Below are 22,154 nucleotides of genomic sequence, written 5' to 3' on the forward strand. Positions count from 1 at the left end.
CGACGGATATACAAGAGTATCGAAACTAAAAATCGTTAAAATTATGATAGATTACAATTTAGGAGTTCAAAAAAATAACTAAGTGACTACGAGAATTCTTATCAAGACCGTAGACTACCTATACGTATCTATAAGCTAACCAAAGCGCAAACCCCAAGGTATAACTATAGATAGGTACAAGATCAAAAGGTTTGCAAGTATGAACGTTTTAAAATTCCCTTTAGTTTGGGCCGTTGCACTCTGGCTTGGGACTCGTCTAACCGGCCCACTATCAGTCCGCGGTCCGATTCATCGCGCCTGCCCGTGGCCAATGCTGGGATATCACAAATCGTAACTGCGAGCCATATTCAAACCCAGTGCCATGGAAACTCGCGACTACACCGAGTACCATAAACCTAGATAAGATCCAACGTAAAAGCTGCAGGACGCTCCGGCCATAACTCAAATGGGTACCTACCTATGTACTTATCAATTTACACATTCAAATGTAGGATTTGTAAAAGACGAACAACGTAATTTGTATAACCGAAGTTAAGGATTCTATTTTGCGACCAAAGTAATTACTCTGGTTGAAGATTCCGTGTACGAAATTTCAAGGTTCAACATCTAAAAATGTTTTTCATAAAGGGCCGTTAAATCGAATATGTATACCTACGGATATATTTACCCCATAAATATAACATAACTAAGGGTAATTCTTAAATACTCGTAAATTGTAATGTGGTAGAAAATGAGTTTTATGGATTTTGATAATTTTATTATGTGACACCTGAATGCAGGCTTCGTGTCACGTGCACTTTTCTTGCTTCGCAATATTCTAAGGAGCCTCATAATTGCCAATTAGTAATGCCATGTTGCTGCCAACTGAAAATTTTATCATGAATCAGTAAACTACACAATTGACTCGCTGCCCACTATTTGGGTATCTAGGAGCAAAACAGCCGCTTATGCAATGATCCAGATCCGAAACCAGCTTTAGTTCACCTAATAACAATATTTAGATTGCCTATTGTTATGCTCGGAACGCTGTTTCTGTAAGTAACTCAATATTCTATTGTAAATGAATGTTTAATAAATCTAACTGTTTAATTATGTGTTTAAAAAAATATTTCTAAATATTGTAAAAAGGTTTTAAGGTTTATTATTTAAGTATTTGTTGCGTACTCGGGACTTTCTTCTACCTCGTCTGAAGGAGTAAATGCAAATCTTAAGTTTAGTATTCTATGGCATGAATTTCAGAAAACTATAAGGTAATTTTTTTTATATATTACGTACGTCATCAACCCATATTCGGCTCACTGCTGAGCTCGAGTCTCCTCTCAGAATGAGAGGGGTTAGGCCAATAGTCTACCACGCTGGCCCAATGCGGATTGGCAGACTTCACACACGCAGAGAATTGAGATAATTCTCTCGTATGCAGGTTTCCTCACGATGTTTTCCTTCACCGATTGAGACACGTGATATTTAATTTCTTAAAATGCGCACAACTGAAAAGTTGGAGGTGCATGCCCCGGACCGGATTCGAACCCACACCCTCCGGAATCGGAAGCAGAGGTCATATCCACTGGGCTATCACAGCTTATATTATTATTTTTTATATATTAGCTAGGTGCTTATTATAATAATTTGATGACGTCTTTCAGTAATAATAATAATAATTCATCCATTTTTCTCGTGCGTTTCGGTTTTGCCAACATTTACCCGAAACATGATCCCAATTTAGCACGTAACCAGCGCTATGGATTCTGAGAAACAGCTGTTTTATTTTAAAACCGCGATGCGGTAATACAATATTCGCGGGCAGCATCCCACCCGGGAGAATTAGCAACTAAGCGAGAATACTCACGATCGCCGGTCGATCTCGTCGATAGGGGAGATTCTTCACTCGACACTGTCAATCACTGGTTCAAAACACGGCCCGCGTCCGTTTCCAAATAGGCGATCGCGCTCGCGAGATATATTTAGCGGCGGTAATACGACACCCGGTGCAGGCGTCGGTCGTTCGGTCGTGCGTCTGTGGCGAGCTTCGGCGCGCGAGTGCGGCTAGCGCGCGGCTCGCGGTCCGCGTCCCCCACCCGCCCAGCGCCCCGCAACCCCCGCCGCCGCCCGACAGCAGCCTCCGCAGGACGCTGCCCTCGGCGGAGCCTCGCTGCCTCAAGTCTCTTAACATTACATCCCTTTGTGTAGTTTAGCACATTGTACGTTCCACGTCCACAATATTAATTAAAAGCACAATAGCTGTCGGAGAAAAGTTCAAAATTAATTGTAATACGTAAGTATTCAATTTGAAATCTAATGAAATTGATTTGAAATCATAAACTTACCTTGACTCTGCATAACATTATTTTTTCCTTCATGATTACCATCATGACGGATGATCATTTTTGAAGGCCTCCGTGGCGCAGTGGTATGCGCGGTGGATTTTCAAGACGCAGGTCCTGGGTTCCTCGGCTGGACTGATTGAGATTTTCATAATTGACCCAGGTCTTGCTGGTGGGAGGCTTCGGCCGTGGCTACTTAAAACCCTACCGGCAAAGACGTACCGCCCAGCGATTTAGCGATCCGGTGCGATGTCGTGTAGAAACCGAAAGGGGTGATTTACATCCTACTCCACAACAAGTTAGTCCACTTCCATCTTGGATTGCATAATCACTTACCATTAGGTGAGATTGTAGTCAAGGCCTAACTTGTAAAGAATTAAAAAAAAAACACTGTCAGCCGTCAGTCCATTTTAATGGTCAATTAATGTTTAAAAGTAATTTAAAGCCTAAGTTGCCATAAATGTTACTAACATAGTAGGTACCTAAATGAATTAAAATAATTGCAATATTTTTTCACCATTTAACACATACCAAATTATAAATGACAATTTAAACGGTTTTTGTGATGTTTTTTAGAGAATCCAAGTCTTCCATTTAAATAACTCCATGTCAGATAAACTATTATAATTATCACCATTGTTTCAGTTAATTGAAAAGAGATTAAATAGGTTTAAAGAGTCATCTCAAACTTTGTATGTAACATAAACAAATAATATAGATCAACAAAATTAATTAAGGATAAATAAAAAAAATCAACATGAATATAAAAGTTACTATATTCACCCGCTCTCAATTCATACAACAACATTATTCCTTTTAGATACATCTCATTAAAAACTCTATAAAAATAACTTAATCTTCCATCACTCCTCCTCCACCTCGTCGTCTGTAGTGAACTCGCTCTCGTTGCCTCCCTGATGGAACAAATAAAACTAATTATTAAACTACCTTCAATCAAATTATGTAGATTAGGTTAAACCTAAAAGGCCATATTTATAATTAACTAGCGGACCCGGTCAAGCTTCGCTTTGATTTTTGTGCAATTCTTCCATACCCTTACCTACCTTACTCCCACCCTAACACCTATTCTACCCCTACCCTACTCCTACCCTACCCCTACCATATATTTATATTAAAATTCAAATGATTACGAATTAGTATGGGAGTATAGAATTTTTTTAGACTTTTGAAAGTTTTCTCTCCGTAAGAACCATCTTCGTACTTCAAGGAGTGTTCTAAAAATAGAATTAGTGAAATCGGTTCAGCCAAGTATATAGATTATAAAATTTTAAATCATTATTAGGATTACGATACGATACGATACAGTCGTTTTTTTAATTTCTTGGAATTCTGATATAAGTTTCCTCTAACAGAAATCCTTAGTCATTCCTTCTCACCTATATTAGTTATTAGAACCCTTTAGAGACTATTATTGAAAGAATTTATCACCATCCTGACAAAGAACTGAATGAGTCAAGTTCATATCAGATCAAATGGCTACAATTTCATGTTTTGTGAGTTTGAGTCCTTTATAAGACCTTCATACTAATTTCTCACTATTTTTGTGAATGACACATTTTCAATAATTTTATTTACTGCGAGAAATTAAATAACACCAATACATTAAATCATTGTGCCCATGGTTAGAGTAAACTTGCTATAATCTTGTCACAGTATAGAACAATTCAATAAATTACAAAACCACTATAATGTAATTTGTAATAATTCCATCTATTTAGAACCGACAAAGACGGTAAAACGTACACAAATCATGTAATATATGCATATAAATAAACAATAATATTATTTAATTAATTAAGTACCTTTCCACATCAATGAACTGATAATTACATGCATATTTTACAATTAACAGAACAATTACGATAACGTTCGATAAGATTAAAAATAGACCAAAGGTCAGTTTACAATGGGTATGAATGTTTTTTATTAATTTATTAAATACTCATTAATTACCCATTAATTATGATGTGTTACAAATATAACTTTATGTAAACCACATTTTTTATTATGGTTTAATATTAAAAACTCGAAAATAAGAAATAGCATATTATATTCATACATAGTATTTTAAAAACAAGTTTCTGTACGTACATGTGTATCAATGAAAAATTTATTTATTTTGCTTTCTACTAAAAACCAACGAATCAAAGCGACAAATTGTCTTTACAACTGAACATAGGGTTCATTTACACGAGCAGCACGTTGCCAACCGCAGCTGGCAACTGCTACCGCCGACTGCAGTCGTCTGCAGTGGGCGACTGCCGTAGACTGCCGCCGAAACGTTAGCGACTGCCGTTGACTGCCGTTGAGTGCCGCCGAGACGTCGCCAACTACGATCGGCGGTAGCAGTTTGCCAGCTGCCAACGTTGCCAACGTGCTGCTCGTGTAAATGAACCCTAAGTATAATCCGATATCGTAGTGAAATAATCGGTTTTAACTTCTAGGTACCATTCTCGCTTACTTGTTCTTCTGATTTCGCGGAAATTACCGAACTATACATAAAGATTGCAGGCAAAAGAGGTGTAGGAAGAAGAAATAAGTCCTGGCTACGAAATATAAGGGTGTGGACTGGCATAAAGACCGTCGAAGAACTTTTCCGCCTAGCCATTGACAAGGAAAAGTTTAGAAAGCTGACCGCCGACCCTCAGTAATGGAGAGGCACTCTAAGAAGAAGATACATAAAGTGAAACTCAATGTGAAATGTTTATCAATAAACAAATTAAAGATAAGGTTATAAATCGCTAGTAATTTTACAACAAATAATAATTTAAATCTGTTCCTAAATTAGTAACATTTTTGGTTAACAATTAAATTTAAAATAGTTAATATCTTTTTGAAATTGTGAACAACATTTTATAAAAAACAATATTCAAAATAAATTAGATATGAAATGACGATGCGTCTTCGTACACATCGATTTTGGCTTTAATAACTAATTATATATTTATTTTGCTATCATCCGCGAAAAGAATCTTTTCGCGGATAAAAATCATTATATAGTCATGATGAACTTCCGCAAAGTAACGCCTGCTTCTATCCAATATTTAATAACTAAATCATTGTTCATAATGAACTTTAGCTAAATAACGCCTACATGTATTCTATAATACTCACCTCTTCATTGTTTTCTGTGTCGGAATCGCTGAGGTCCCACTGAGGGTGCTCGGCGGGCACCGCAGCCGCCTCTTTAACATCCATCTTCATGTCCTGCTGTTGGTCCATCCCGATATACGAATCTGCATGGAAATATTTTCAAATTCATAATAGGTCAGCGGTTCCCGAATTGTTTTGACATCGGAACCCTTTATGTTTCACCATTTTTCGGCGGAACCCTAGCTTAAAAGCGGAACACAGCTAAAAATGTCGCAATAGGTATATAAATCCCGCGGTATTAACAGGATCGATTGGCCCGGTTTTAACCCTCTGAAAGCTATGTACTCGATAGAGTTACGAGAAATATTGATAGGTAAGTTGACTTAATACTAAGAGACTGAATTCAATATTCCGTTATTAGCCTATATTATTAATAGACTACAAGCCCATGGACTAAATTAACCTGTGAAATGAACCAACGTGAATAACGCTTAGAAGGCTATAACCTATGCCGTAATTTCTGAGCGGATATCAACGTCCATCGGTTCTTCAAACTTTTAACACTTCGACTTTGCAAGTTATGTTAATGATTTCAGTTCTTCTGTGCGAATTTCTGATTCGATCGGGCAGAGAAATCTCAAGCATAGCTCGCTCCATTGCCCGTTTTGTGACTTTGAGTATTTCTAGGAGCCTCCAACAACTAATTAATTATCTTCTTCTTCTCGACGACCCACACCCAAATGACGACCACGACCACTTGTCTTGACAGAGTGGTTGTGGTCGTCATTTAGGTGAGGATAAGAAGTAGCCAGACTATAATGTATCTCTACTTTAAATTTCAGGTGATTCGGTTCAGTAGTCTTGGCGTGAAAGAGTAGCAAACATTCATACCATCAAAATCATCAGTTTATTGCAAACCTCGGGAAACCACAGATTTTTTCGGGACAAAGAGTAGCCTATGTGTTCATCCAGATTAAAATTTATTTCCATTCCAAATTTCAGCCAAATCGGTTTAGTAGTTGCGGCGTTAAAGAGTTACAAACATCCATACAAACTTTCGCATTTATAATATTAGTAGGATTATGTTTTGAAGTTTAAAAATATCATCTTTAAGTTAGAGGACATGTCCCAATTTTGTATAGAGGCTGGGTCTTTATTTCGTGTGTCAAGTAAGCAGAACTTATTATTTTTATTTTAAAAGAACAAAAAATATATGGCTTACAACTTAAAATAAAAAAAATTTTGGAACCCGCAATTTTTTTTTAAATTAATTTATAAAATGTATTTTTTTCAGTAGCTGACAACATTAATTAAGAATTTTTATCATGGCAACATGCTCGCAATTCATACCCTGACAGATTGCCAGTGATCTTCGCGTAGTCGCGTTCATTGAAGGCATTTTTAAAGCAATTTAAAAAATTCTTTTGTTCATGTTTCTCTGTCTACGATTTAATGTTTCTTTTTAACTTGTGTCATATTGACATAAGACAATATTGCATGACATTGACAGCTTACACCGGATATTAATTCAATTCCTCTTATTTTTATTGGCTGTTTTGAACACTTTTACTTAAAAACGTTTACGTAACAAAAAAAATATTTATCTACTTAATGCGGGTTCCAAAAATTCTGAAAATTATTACTGAATAATAATAATAATAATAGCCTTTATTCCAATAACCAAAATACAAAAATACAAATTACAAATACATAATAATATTATCGATCGATTATCTAAATAGCAATTGAAAAAAATACTATCAACCTGCTTAAAAAATTTAAAGGCCCATTTTGGGACATGTCTTTTACAAAAGAAATATATGTATATCCAAATAATAGAAAAATAACAATCTCTTAATTATTTAAATAATGTTAAGTGGATAGCAAAAGGAAAATTTTAGCCTGTTTGTAAACAACAGCAAAGTACAACAATAACCTAGAACTTGATAGAGAATCGCATGAATAATTAACTAGTTTACAAGAAAAGTTAGCTCCTCATAGAATACATAGATGGTAGATTTCAATGCAAATTAAATATGCAATGTTTACACTATACCTGTACAATAAACACTGCATTATAGTATTAACCATAGCCACTGTCAGCACTTCGTATGTCATAGATGCCAGAACTTATTATTTATAGTTTGGTTATGTTGTAAAGAAATAGTATCCAAATACAATATTAACGGATATCAGCTCAGCTTGTATTAGTCCGAAATGCAGTGACGTTGCAACTATAGATTGGATTCACTTTACGTTACTTTTAGTAAGATATTTATCACGAAAATTGTTATTTTTAAGTGTCCCAGCTTACGACACGATCATTAAATTAGATAAATAATGACAAAGCAGCGTGTTGAGGTGGCAAAGCACACAAACGGTTACCAGAGCGCAGACAGCAGGCGAAGGTGTAGAGGCCGGGCCAGCGCGGCGCCGTGAAGCGCAGCTGCAGCTCGTGCGAGTCGACGAGCGCGGTGACGTGCGCGGGCGCCGTCAGCAGCGTGTTGACGTGGCAAAGCACACAAACGGTTACCAGAGCGCAGACAGCAGGCGAAGGTGTAGAGGCCGGGCCAGCGCGGCGCCGTGAAGCGCAGCTGCAGCTCGTGCGAGTCGACGAGCGCGGTGACGTGCGCGGGCGCCGTCAGCAGCGTGTTGGACTTGCGGTCGCAGATGTAACACCACCAATATTCTTGTTTCTCCTGCCGAGAACACGTCATATACATAACAGTTGTACTCGAATTTACGTTTAACCCTTGCCCCTTGGCCGTCGACCTTTTTAGTCTGTGCAATGTGCATCATGCATGTCTAGCTTACTCGACGCGGCCTTCGGGTGAGCTGGCGGAATTCTACAGAACATTTATTAGCGACAGTTGATAGATTAACAGTTCGAGTTAGTGATATCCTAATATGATATTGATTCAACATGACAAACGAGTTTCTATATGACGAACTTTGGATCTTTAGGTTATAATTTCTCACTTTCTGCCTTAAAAATATGGCGAAGTGATTGTTATTTGTAATCCCGTTAAATTGTACTAGGTATGTATTTTTATTTGCCTTTGAGTTGGCAAAACTGTTTTCTATATTTGCACAAAGTATGAGCACTATCTGTCAACCTTGTCAGAAGTGCTTGGCTGTAAGTTCATCCAAAAATAGAAAACTTGTACGAAAATTTTAGAAAAATGGGGTGAAATAAAAAAATCTTCCCTACTTATTAAAAATAATAAATATCTTACCAAGGGGAAGTATGGACAATGCACAGGGTGAGAGCTCTTTGAGCGCCCCTCGAGCCTCTCCCGCTTCTGCAGCCGCTTCTGGAACTTGTCCCACTGGTCGTCATCGTCGTCGGGCGCGGACGACTTGTCGCGCGACTCGTCGCCCGACCCGTCGCTGTGAGAGCCCGACTCGTCCGAGCTGCCTTCGTCGGACTCCTCACCGGCGCCTAAATTGATTTGGTTTTTTATCATGAGATATATTATTAAAATTATTAATTAAATGAAACTATTGCAATAAACACTACTTGTGCATTTAATTAGCAGAAATATTTATTTTTTCCTTGAACCTTTGCGTTTGGTCTCTAACTCCTTGGCCCTTGACCTTAGTGATACAATGTATTGGTGCCAGTCACAGGGTTGTTAGGATCCGAATTGCTAGAACACCACAAACGAACAAATATACACAGACTGATCACATACCCATACCATAGTCCCGCAGTCAGGTAAAAACCGGACAAGTGCGAGGCGGATTCGTCCTCCATGTTGTCTTTGGCCTACCTCGTCTTCTCTGGCAACCACTAGGATACCACTGGAAGGACTCCTGTGCAATACCAGATGATCGGCGTAAGTCATGCCCTATCCACTTCCTGTGCTTTATTTCTTCAGGGGTTCTTAAGCGAGGGTCCAGACCACATTATTGGAGACTGCAGGCCAAAAGATGCCAAATATGTTTCGCAGGCACTTGTTAATGACTTGCAGTTTATTGATCAGGTGGGCAGTCTCACAACCATATAGGAAGACACTCTTTACGTTAATGTCATAGATTTATAGCTTAAGAAATCAAGCAAGCACCATGTGATGATGATCCATGTGTTCATGAAAGAACATGCGAATGCGCCCTTTGCTTTCTTTTCTTTTTTTTCTGTTTGTGTAACTGCCGTAGGCACCTTAATGTCGTAGGGACCTCAGCGGCGTCAGTGGAAGTTTGGGCGAGCGCAGAAGCATCGCCTGATGGGGCCCGAAGGCAGAAGCAGAGTGGATGGGCGTAACGACTGTCCTCTTAGACTCTGACTTCGGCTTAGAAGGTCGTTCGGAAAGGGTGTTTTGGCCTGAGGGTAACAGTCAACAGTGAGAAGCAATGTTGTTCGTTATGTCGTCGTCAGGGTTGTAAAGGACGTTTTCTGGACGTCTCTTCCTCGGTACCGCCCGCAGGTGTTACTGTGATTTTTACTGGTACTGGTTGTCTATTTCATATATTTGTGTTCTTGTGGTATTTCGTAGTCCTAAGTCTACAGGGAATGTCCTATGAGTTTTGATTCCCTTGAGTGTCAAAATAGGCGTTTGTTGCTGAATAAACGGAATCTTTTTTTACGTAAACTTAGAAGTTTACAGACGGACGGACTGTCAGTTTATTTACCTTCCTCATCCTTTTTCTTTGGTTCCTTGTTTTCCTTGGGTTTGTCAGAAGTGGCGGCAGGAGTTGCAGGGGCGGCGGGTGCTGCGGCTGGTTTGACCTGTTGCTTAGCAACGGGCTTCTTAGTCTTCTTCGCGGGCCCCTTCTTCTGCTTCATCCACACGGGCCGCTTGTACACGTCCTTCTTTTCGCTTTTATCCGTTTTGTTGTTCTTCTCGTTTTCACCTTTCTCTGGAACGTCGCCGCCGCCTTCCTCTTCTTCTCTGTAATAAGTAATATCAGCGTCAAGATACCACTCAGTATTTCATAACACAGTATAACAAAACAATTCTTTTTCTTTTTATTCAATGGCAAAATGAATGAATGAGATCCCTTCCCTTCCCTTGGTGTCATTCATTCATCTCATCCGTCAAATGTTCTTGCAGACAATGCAATCTAACATTCAGTGCCATCATTTCAGGGTTGACAGGCACCAACCCACAGCATTACTAACTGCGCCAGAGAGATCGTGTTTTATTTATTCTCACAAGTTAGCCCTTGACCACAAACTCACAGGTGAGATTGTAGTCAAGTATTAAAAAAAAAAGCCGCTAGTTATCAATAACAGGTATCTTACTTTAATGTTTTCTCTTTAATGGATGTATCTCCAAACAGTTCCTTCATGTTAGTCCTGCGAAGTAGCACCGTCACAGTCACTATGGCACCAGCTGTCACCACTGTCGAGTTCTCATCATCGATTACTGAAAAGCAAACAAAACATTAAAAAAGGCATCAAAAACCATAGTCCTACATTGCGTCTGTTTGTCTGTCTGTTCGCCTAAACTATTAATAAAGCAACAGTAAAAAAACAGCTGGTTAGTAACAACTTTTAATAACCTCGTTATAAATACAAGTTATTGGAGGGTAGTTTACCAAAAGTTGTTACTAATCAGATGTTTTCTTTTTACTGTTGCTTAATTAATAGTTATACAACTTAACAAACACAATGTCCTACAAATTGCGTGGTACATTATCTCGTTCTGACGCTCAGAATTTTTTATTTCCTGTTAACTCAGTTAGCTACCAGAATCAAGAATTTTCGTAAATAAAAAAGTTGATTGTCTCATTAAAATGAAGCTACTCATAAAAAATTCACTTCATAGTGTACACTAAACACTTGTAAAAACACTTTTTACTATTCATTATCGTTCTACTAGATTGAAAAATTGTTTTTCATATTTTTTGATTATTTTTTTATTAATACATGATTTTTAAATTAAGTCTCATAAGAAGTCCTTCACTTTTGTTAATTAATATCGATATACATACTTCGGACCCTTATTCCATGCGAAATTAATATTCTTTACATTCATATACATATTATAGCTAGAGAAGTTCATGGCACTCCTATGATATGCGGGCGACGTGGGTAAAGACTGCGCGGGTGTGAAATCTTGCGAGCGGGGAAGTGAGGTACAACAGTCGTGGGTTTTTCATTAATCGCTACACGCCCCCCGGCCTGCGCGGACCGTCGGGAATATTACGAACGAACTTGCCAAGCTATGCATACCTTCAGTGTTCACTTGGAAATGTATGTACGGCATGTTGCCCAACACTTTCATGACATCATCATACTGTTTATCATTCAGAAACCGGAGCACTTGTCTCCTCTCGTCACCAGACAACTGGGCCAGTTGTAGCAAAGACTTGATGTGCTTCTTGCGGTTTGTGAAATATTTTAAGTGATCCTCGTTGATATATGGCAGTTGTAGTAAGGCAGATTTGTAGTCCCAAAGACCTTGAACGATCATCGGAGACAATTTCATACAGTTCTCAATTGTGCCTATTGTTGGTAATCGAGGTACTGGAACAAAACAGTTTTCAATTATGAACAAATACATTTCAAAATACATGTAATGTACAAATATGATGTGAATTATAAATAATAATGTAAATATGTATATGTATATTTTGTAGCAATGACGGATTGAACGAATTGTGTGCTATGACCCTAAGTAGACTAGATCGCAATTTTACCAAATTGATACTTTATAACAGAGCAAAAAAAAAGTAATTACGAACCACCTCTACCAGACCAGAGATATCTCGTGATGAAAATAAGACATTATTAATTTATTATCAACTAATTAGCGGTCGCCCGCGTACCCTACCCTACATCTACCCTACCCTACCCTACATTACCCCTACCCTACCACTACTCTACCCCTAGACCTTTTTCTAATTTTCCGTGCTTATTTAAAATTTATAAAATGAAAAGTATCGTTATTTTACCAATTTCAATATCGTAATGTATCTCATTACGCAAATGTGCCGTAATGTAAAGTGAAATGCACATGTGCCGTAATCTATACTCTATACTAATATTATAAAGAGGTAAAGTTTGTAAGTTTGTAAGTTTGTAACAATTCTTTGAAATGGGGTAATCTTCGGGACTACTGGTACGATTTTAAAAATTCTTTCACCAGTAGATTGCTACGGTATCGGGGAGTGCTATAGGCTATATTTTATATTTCTATCATATTTAACTACTGAGTTATCGCGGGTTTTCTCTTACAGGTCGGACTGAAAAACTTACTTATTCGCATGCGCTGCCTCAACCATTGCGTATAACTGAAATAAATGTATGGAGGCTTTTTGATACTTTAAAAGTTCTACAAAAAAGTCCGCGACACCATATATCTATCTTTTATATTTTAGCAGATATAGTACTTTTAGTACTTTAATAAATTATTTAAATTTTAAACTAAGGTTTACGTCATTTTTTACACAACTAAACTTAAATCCTTATCAAAATAAATTATTTCATAATCACAAGGATATTATAGAGATAAGATTTGTCCTTTACAGTATGTTAATTAGTTATATATGTCGCCGGGGAAGCTTGGCTCACTGAGGGCTCTATGGCCTCAGACCTAATAGTTGTCATGTTTGCTCTGTGGTTATTTCGAATCGACTTGTTATCTAGTGGTCTGATCATTTTGCAGTCAAAATACTATTCCGTTTTGATTTAATTAATAATTAGTCTCTCAAGTAATGATGACAGGTGACAGCAGTAGAAAAGAAACTCTTTAGGTTCTGTGTTGAGATTTTGCTGTCGTAATGGTCAGCAAAATCTACGTTAATTAATTTAATAAATTTAGAATCAAGTTTTCATGTAATTAGGTTTTGATTATTTACTCTAGAAGTAATTAAGATTGTAAAACGTTACCACCATAACGAACGTGGCGGCGATCGACCAATAGGAAATGATCACGTAACTCTCATCCAATGGCATCGTGTCCCAAATGGCGCGTACGCGTGTACCGTCACTGTGTATTCTCTAGTGAGGCATCCTGCCTCCGTCTGTCTCCGTAGTTTGCTAATTTAGTAATTCAGTTCTAATCGCGCTTCTAAGATGGAATAATCGTCTTCTATTTGTTAAGTATAGTGAAATAGTGAAGTGTTAAGTAGTGTTATTAAGAAAAGGAAAGTGATTAGTGACTTGGGCTATTAATTGGTTCAATTCTTTGTTGAGCAGCTTGAGGCGTCATGCTGCTTGTCGCGTTAGTGATTTTGTTCGATAATGTTTCGTGATGAAGTAATTATTGATCTTAAATTGTTTACTGTGGGCATGGAGAGCATGTCGGGCAGGGTTGGTGAGTGTTTACTAGTATTAAAAGGCGCCTTTAAACCACACCCAATGGTCACAAGTCCTGGGACTTGCTCGATGTACTTCCTCTACCACAACTACCAGGGTAAAATAGTAAAATTAAGAGTAGTATTGTGTAAGCGATTAGTGAGGTTAAGCATAGCATACCTATTGTAATTGGCAGAACCGATGACCAAGGCTAGGTCAGTGGTTCTGTCCATATTTTTATTAATGACTCTACGATTTTTACGACATATAGTTTCGGAGATAATACAAAATTTCTGAAAGTCGCAGAAATGCCGCTATATGACGCCCCGCGGTTTCAATTACGTGGTTCCCGTTCCCGTGTGAATATGAGGACCAAACATAGCCTATGACACTCGCAAATAATGTAGCTTTCTATTGGTAAAAGAATTTTCCAAATCGGTCCAGTAGAGATTACCCCCGACAACCACACAAACTTTACCTCTTTATAGTATTAGCATAGAAGTCGCTTGGGAAATTATATACTTTTGGTCATTGCACCACGCACAAAAGGCTGGACCAATTTCGCTGAGGGTAGGGATAGGATAGGGGTAGGGAAGGGGTAGGATAGAGGTAGGGTAGGGGTAATTTAGGGAAAGTGTAGGGTAGGGTACGGATAATTTAGGGGTAGTGTAGGGTAGGGGCAAGGTAGAGGTAGGGGAAGGATATGAAACGTATAGGGTAGGGGAGGAGTAGGATGGGGTAGGGTAGGGTTAGGTAGGGTAGAGGTAGGGTACGGGTAGGGTTAGGGTAGGGGTAAGGTAGGGGTAGGGAAGGGTTAGGGTTAGCTGTAGGGTAGGAGTAAGGTAGGGGTAGGGTAGGTTTAGGGTAGGGGTAGATTAGGGATAGGGTAGAATAGGGTATGGATAGGTTACGGGTAGGGTTAGGGTAGGGGTAAGGTGGGGGAGGGTAGGGTTAGCGTTAGCGGTAGGGTAGGAGTAAGGTAGGGGTAGGGTAGGGTAGGGTTGGGTAGGTTTACGAGCAGGGTAAGGTAGAGGTAGATAAGTTTACATCAATTTTTACGCAGACGAAGTCGCGGGCGTCCGCTAGTGTAATATAAACCCTTTGTCATCCGCCTAAAAACGAACGGTACTTTTTAAAATCTTGGCAAAGAGTTTTTATGCCAGAAAAGTGCTCAACATTTTATGAATAAATTTAACTTTGTGAGATAAAATATATTAATAATAAAAATTTTAATTATTATAAACAATACAAATTATTATATATAATAATTTGTATTGCTGAGAATTTTGTACCAAGATGGGTTGTGACTGTCATTAGGGGTCTGATGTATTCGTTTGAGATGAAATTTTACACTAAAAATTGAAAAATAATAAAAATTTTAATAAAAAAATACAACCGACTTCAAATCCTAAAAACGTACCCACTAAACTAAAAAGCGAAAAATAACATCATAATATGTTCTACCTGCTGATGAGTATGAAGTCGGTGCTAAGCTGGTGTTGCCTTAATTCAAGCCATTTCTGACAGGACCACATGAAACAACATTGTCTGCAAAATCTAAATCTATAAGATATGCTCACATGGCTTGAATTAATACATCACCGGCTTAGCACCGCCTTCATTCTGATCAGCAGGTAGAACATATTATGATGTTATTTTTCGCTTTTTAGTTTAGTGGGTACGTTTTTAGGATTTGAAGTCGGTTGTATTTTTTTATTAAAATTTTTATTATTTTTCAATTTTTAGTGTAAAATTTCATCTCAAACGAATACATCAGACCCCTAATGACAGTCACAACCCATCTTGGTACAAAATTCTCAGCAATACAAATTAATCAAGCCCAAGCACAAGGTAGCTACCGTAAACCGTCAAGGGGTTCCCTTCATTGACCTTGGTCTTCATCATCAGACCCCTAATAAGAGACACAACTCATCTAGGTAGAAAGTTCTCAGCAATACGAATTAATCAAGGCCAAACACAAGGTAGTTACTGTTAACTGTTAAGGAGTTCCCTTAATTGTCCTTGGTCTTCCTCACCAAACCCCTAAATGACAGTCACAACCTATCTATGTGGAAAGTTCTCATTAAGACAAATTAATCAAGCCCAAACACAAGGTAACTGCTGTAAATCGCCAAGGAGTTCCCTCGTCTGTTTTATGACTCCATCATCAGATCGATTTTAAACCTTCATAATTTTGTATTTCTTAAAGGCACTAAATGGAAAAGTTCACGAACACACTAGACACCCATATAATTTTCGAAAGTTCCCCTCAATTTCTCCAGGATTCCATCATCAGATCTTGTCATGATGGCAATGGGACCAAATGGGACTATACCGTTTCAAACAAAAAAAGAATTTTTGAAGTCGGTCCAGGCGTCTTTGAGTAATCGGTGTACATACATAAAAAAAAAAAAAAAAAAAAAAAAATACCGACCGAATTGAGAACCTCCTCCTTTTTGAAGTCGGTTAAAAATCCATTTAATTCTTTAATTTTAATAATTTTGACAATAAATATCAACCATCAGAAACACAAAAATATTAATTTACTTTATTAGTAATACTGGCTATTTTTGGTGCATTTGTCTTATCAAGCGTATCAAAATGTCATCATAAGAACAACAGGCAAAGATACAAATTCGTTTTCAGAAAGTGTGTTCCCTCGCAAATGTGTTATAAAACGTCGTATGACATACGTGCGCTTTCCTTTGCTGGCTTAAGGAAGTCTCTGTTTCCTTATATACTATACCTCTCACCTTTGGCTCGAGCTACAATATCGCCTCGGCTGTAATTTTCAACTTACCGCACTTATATTAATTTCATTCATTTAATTACTATTATTTTATATGAGTCAACAACCCCATTTACTTACTTCTTCTAGCATATGCGAGTGCGATGAGCTGGTTCACACAGTTGACCATTTCGACAATAAGGTTGGGGCAACGCGACACGATGTACCGTCTATCCACCTCCAGGGTGTCCTCCGGTAGTTTCATGCGCATCAAATGTGCGTGGAGTAAAGCGCGGGCCTTTATACTGTACGGACGACATAGCGGCTGCTCCTTGTTCTTCTCACCCAAGTTTGGAAGCTCACGTAGAAGCTGACAAATACAACAAACACTTATTAAGCTAGGAGGATATGACTGTATGCTTCATGATTCATTCACTTTTAAACTTTATATTATTTTAAAAAATATACTTTTGGCTATAAATAGGATTAGAAATTATCGTGAATTTTTCATTGAAAATTATGCATTGAGTTTCAAAATAAGGTCAGATTTTTCTTTGTATTCCTTTTTGTTATGTTCATACTCACAACATTATCTTTTTTAAACTAATTGAAATTGAAAATATTAGGAAATTTAATAATAATTAGTAATGAATTTTGAGAATTTACAAATTTTCCACATAATAAGTTTAGTAGGTCTAAAATGTTATAAAGAGCTTGTAAAGACAAAATTGCGCCTATCGGAAATATCGTTTTATTTGTTGCGATGGGACGAAAATTATACACACTATTGGTCAACTATGTCTTTTCATCTTAAGCCTACAAGCAACTAATAGAATTAGTGTCTTCTGACATTTGTGACGTCATACTTCACGTTCATTTACAGTTCCAAAATGGAAGTATTTTAATGCTTACAAATCGTCAGATACGTAATTAAAAAATCTAAAAGCTCCTCGGCGAGTTATTTATATATTTATTTATTTATTATACGGGCATTGGATTTGATGCATCCAGGAGATGAAGAGAAACGAGAGCTTCGACATTTTGTTGACAGATAAAACTTAAGAGTTTATTTTGCAGAAAATAATAATATTTCATCTAAAAATTGATTAGAAATATAAAAAAATACGTGTTTGTATATTCCCTACTGAGTGATAATGAAAAATCGTCAATACTTTTGTTACAAATGATTTAGTAACAACTTTCAAAAAAAATTTAATGCAGAATCTTGAACCTTAACACAATGAGTTCAAAATGAATTGACACATAACAATATATTTATTCCACTGCAATTAGTTATGATACATTGTTAGATAATTAAATTGCTTACCATTGGAACCTCTTCATTGTCTGTTATTCTTTCAATAATCTCAGAATTATGTCGTTTATCAAATTCACAGGATGCAGCCAGAATCATAAGGGCTCTCTTTAAAGGCATAGATGGTGTTTTGTGACAGAAGTAAAAGTACATTTGTGTTGTGTCCAATAAAACTTGTTCACCTGAAAACCTTATTGAGCGATACCACCAAGTACCAACCTAAAAAATACATAAAATACATATAAAAATCAACTCAATTAATGGGTGCATATGCCCAAGTTTCTCATATCAGTGGGTGAAGAAAAAAATTATATTAATCATAACAAAACATATAACAATATATGCTATAGAACAACACCATACACTTGATGCAAGATCCGTGAGCCGTGATAGCCCAGTGGATATGACCTCTGCCTCCGGTTCAGGAGGGTGTGGGTTCGAATCCGGTCCGGGGCATGCACCTCCAACTTTTCAGTTGTGTGCATTTTATGAAATTAAATATCACGTGTCTCAATCAGTGAAGGAAAACATCGTGAGGAAACCTGTTTACCAGAGAATTATCTTAATACTCTGCATGTGTGTGTGACTCCGCATTGGGCCAGCGTGGTGGACTATTGACCTAACCCCTCTCATTCTGAGAGGAGACTCGAGCTCAGCAGTGAGCCGAATATGAGTTGATGACGACGACAATGCAAGATCACTGCTTACTTAAGACCAATGTTACTATGTTACTAATGTTGCTCAGCGAATCGTGAAGCTTAAGTGGCAATGGGCAGACCACATAGATCAACGAGCAGATGGACATTGGGGTCCCCACACCAGAAAGTGCTGTGTTGGTTGACCCCGCAGTATGTGGACTGAGGACTTAAAGCAGGCTGCAGGGAGCCACTGGATGCTGGCTGCTTGAGACCGTTTTGTTTGAAAGTCCATGCAAGAGGCCTATGTCCAGCTGTGGACGTTCATTGGCTGTTAATGATGATGAGGATGGATGATGATAAAGACTACATATGTTATAAATACAGTTACAGTACATTGCAATTTTAATACTTATATCAGATTTGGAGGGTGGTGATGAGTTCAAATTTTGAGATCATATATTTTGGTGTGCAATAAATCTATGTAAATGTAACATAAATCCTAGTAGGTACTCAAAAACTCGTGAGATTACAAGGCCAACTGCTTGGACCAATTGTGAATCTAAATTAAACTATCTAGAGAACAATGTTAATAAACAAAAAAGAACATCAATATTGGTACAACCATCTGACGTGATTCACTTAAATTCAGCAATTGATTTTCTTTTTTAACCTATATCAAAAATATCCTGAAGTCAATATAAAAAAAAACTTCACTTACAGCAGTAGGCAATGCTACCATGAACACAAGAGCATACAGTCCTAGCACCCACACACTGTTCTCTTTCTCCACAATCCAGCTCGGCAGAGCTATACCAAAGCTCATAGCTCCCGGGCCGTCAGGATTTCCATATTTCTCCCAATTTCTTCTAGCTTCTTCATCTGTAAGTGCCTGAAATGTAAATTGATGCAATTTATTCATTTTATAAAGCTAAAGAGATTGTTTCATTGAACATGCTAATCACAGAAACTTCTCAAAAAACCTTTTTGTGATTATTGTGATCATTAGTCCAATAGTCATTCATCCATCAACAAAAAAAATGGCAAAAACAAGAAAAGAAAACACTCCTAACAAGAGCATGGCATTCTCTGTAAAAATAGAAAAAGTTACGCCAAAATTGTGTACCAAGAAATTGTTCCTCTTTAGAAGTTCTTAGTCACCAACGAAATAGCAAGTGTTTGCCAGTTTTAATATAAGCCAATTAATTTTTTATATATTAAGCCAATTAATTTATAATTTATTTAATATAAGCCAAAAAATTAATTAACAATACAATTATGTCCTGAAAACAATCACAGATTGAATTGATTTTTTTTGCCAACTGTAAATACCTAGTATTTAAGATTGTTCTACCATAATGGTCAAGCTACTAAGTTTTGAGCACCTGCACACTTAAAATTCTTAGTTGGCCGACTAAATAGTAGAGTATACTAACAGATATAATGATATATGTTAGCCCACACTAAATTAAATTAAATTGTAAACATTTGCAATTTAGTTAGACACCTTTTAAAAATTGTAAGTGAGCGGGTGCTCTTATAACTCAGGTTTACAACCTAAGTTATTTAGTATGAAAAAAAAGCAGACTTGAATTGAGAACCTCCTCCTTTTTTGTCGGTTGGTCGGTTGGTTAAAAATAAATTAATATAATTATGATGACTTATAAATTGGCAAAAAGTTGGCTGTCAAATGAAAGGAGAAAATCCGATTGAAATTAATTGTAACATTATCAACCTGACAGTACCAAATTACTTGTTTCTAACTTCTTAGTTTACTTTGCATTTTTTAAATTTCTTTGACATTATAACTCTTAAGTGTAAATGTATGTAAAATTGATTTTCCTTGCTTCATAATATTTCTCGTTTTACTAATCAAATAAAACATGAAATATTTAATAGTTAGCTAGTATGAAATAACTATTTTTATTAAAATTTAATTGTAAAAAAAGATTTAATTTTTTTACATTGGTTTAAATTTATTTAGAGAAGATCTTTTAAACATTTGTAAATTTGCTATTTATACATTTTATGTATATCTTAAGAGACCAAAGAACTAATTGACAAATATATGTACCATGATTAGTTTCTTTTCATGAATTTTTTAGTATCCATTTGATAAATTATAAAATAAAGTTAACTCATTGCCAATAATGAAAAATACAGTAAAACCTCACTAAGCTATATCTCCCTCGATAGATCCTTCCTATGTTTCACATCACATAATTATGTGTCATCAGCATTGAATAAAAACAGCATTTAATCACAAAGTATTTTTAAAAAATTTAATATACTGTAAGATATGTTGCCAGTATAAAAAAACATTTAAAATGTGAACACAAGTAGTTTAAGTATTATATACTCTTTACAATATTTTTTGTTATTTACTAGCTGACGCCCTTTGGTTTCACCCTCATAGTGTACTTTCCCATAAGAATTATGGTAAAAGATATAAAATATAACCTATGACACTCACAAATAACGTGGCTTTTAAGTGGTAAAACAGTCAAAAGTGGTTCAATAGATTCAGAGATAACCCTCTACAACACCACGAACTTTACCTCTCTAGTAAAGTATTAGTATACATAATTTAGATTAATGTATTATCCAGTAATCCAAACACATTTTTAGTATTGCCAGATTAGTAAAAACCTTAAAAGATTATGCACATGAGAAAATATAAAAAAGATTCTTATACTCATTTGAATAAATGTGTTTATTCTGTGATTCACAAGATTCATACCTGATATGCTTTTGTCAATTTCATAAACGCCTTTTCATCTCCAGTTTCTTTATCAGGATGAAGTATCAGAGATTGTTTGCGATAAGACCTTTTGATCTCAGCCTGTGTGGCCCCTGGGGGCAGGCCTAGTATTTCGTACGGGTCAAAATTAGACATCTCATAATCAAACTGGGACACTTTAACTGCTAGGAAACCAAGAAGCACCCACCCTGAGATTATTGCTAACATAATAAAAAAGTTTTTCACTTTCTTGTATGGTTCTGACTGTTCTATTATAATTTGTTTCTGTACGCAATTTGGACACTGACATAGTTCCGCTTGTTTTGCAGGATCTGAAAATGAAAAGGTCCATACAGCAAATTTTATTATTCAGTACGTGTTCTAACTATTTGATTAGAAGTTATCAACGTGTTAAGGTACCGTAACGTGACATGAAATTTTTTATGGTGATCACTTAACAGTAGTACTGAAGTTATTCACTAATGTTTATCTTATACATCAAAATGCTAATAACTTATCCAGTTTGAAAAGATTTAAATGTAAAGATTTACCTTCTTTCCGTTTTCTCGGCCAATAATAAAATGTCGCCGGCACCAATATAAGAGCGAGGAATGATAAAACAAAGTAAAAGAAAGTAGATCCGCTTTCATCGTATTCAAATTTTTGTCCACCCATGGTAAATGTAATTACATTATTCGTTAAAAGAAATAAATAATCTAGCGCGCTAGCACAGGACTTCCCAAATCCTCGCACATCAAATTGACATAACTTGAAGTTCCCAGCCTTGCTTGCCTGACGTGTCGTTTGAGTAGAAATGTCATTGTCATTCCAATTTGACTGTTGTTTGTAGTGTCTATGATTACTATAGACGATAAACCTTGAATAGTCCACTCTGAATGGACCTTTGTCAAAGAATTTGATTTTGCTAAGTGTAATGCAAATTTTATCTAAACAATAGGAAAACAAGCGTAAAGAACCATAAAGAAATCATTTTGTTATAAAAAAATAAAAAACCACTGTCGAACTGAGAACCAATTTTTTTTCAATTTTTTTTCA

General features: G+C 36.7%; 2 protein-coding genes across 3 annotated transcripts in view; both read right to left on the reverse strand.

Annotated features, from left to right (window-relative positions):
* Positions 1-2,054, reverse strand: part of LOC112055217 (PDZ and LIM domain protein Zasp) — a 49,549-nt gene extending 47,495 nt beyond the window's left edge. Inside the window, exon 1 of the mRNA XM_052882669.1 lies at positions 1,847-2,054. The gene's annotated coding sequence lies outside the window, so the exon portion shown is untranslated. The remainder of the gene's footprint in view (positions 1-1,846) is intronic.
* Positions 2,055-3,078: 1,024 nt separating this feature from the next.
* LOC112055254 (translocation protein SEC63 homolog) lies at positions 3,079-21,873 on the reverse strand. 2 transcript variants are annotated; one of them, XR_008250960.1, is made up of 12 exons: positions 21,650-21,873; positions 21,099-21,430; positions 19,080-19,250; positions 17,736-17,942; positions 16,550-16,778; positions 11,614-11,907; positions 10,681-10,804; positions 10,068-10,327; positions 8,672-8,877; positions 7,821-8,134; positions 5,457-5,578; positions 3,079-3,235 (listed from the first exon to the last, which is right to left on the reverse strand). XR_008250960.1 is itself a non-coding variant. In XM_024095281.2 (12 exons), the coding sequence occupies exons 1-12, from the start codon at positions 21,771-21,773 to the stop codon at positions 3,185-3,187; spliced, it is 2,286 nt and encodes a 761-aa protein (XP_023951049.1). In that variant the 5' UTR covers positions 21,774-21,873; the 3' UTR covers positions 3,079-3,184. The 2 variants fall into 2 exon arrangements, 1 of the variants encoding a protein (XP_023951049.1); XM_024095281.2 differs by having other exon boundaries at positions 7,969-8,134.
* Between the last annotated feature and the right edge of the window lie 281 nt (positions 21,874-22,154).

This window comes from Bicyclus anynana, chromosome 7 (genome assembly GCF_947172395.1).
Source record: "Bicyclus anynana chromosome 7, ilBicAnyn1.1, whole genome shotgun sequence".
Taxonomy (NCBI): Eukaryota; Metazoa; Arthropoda; class Insecta; order Lepidoptera; family Nymphalidae; genus Bicyclus; species Bicyclus anynana.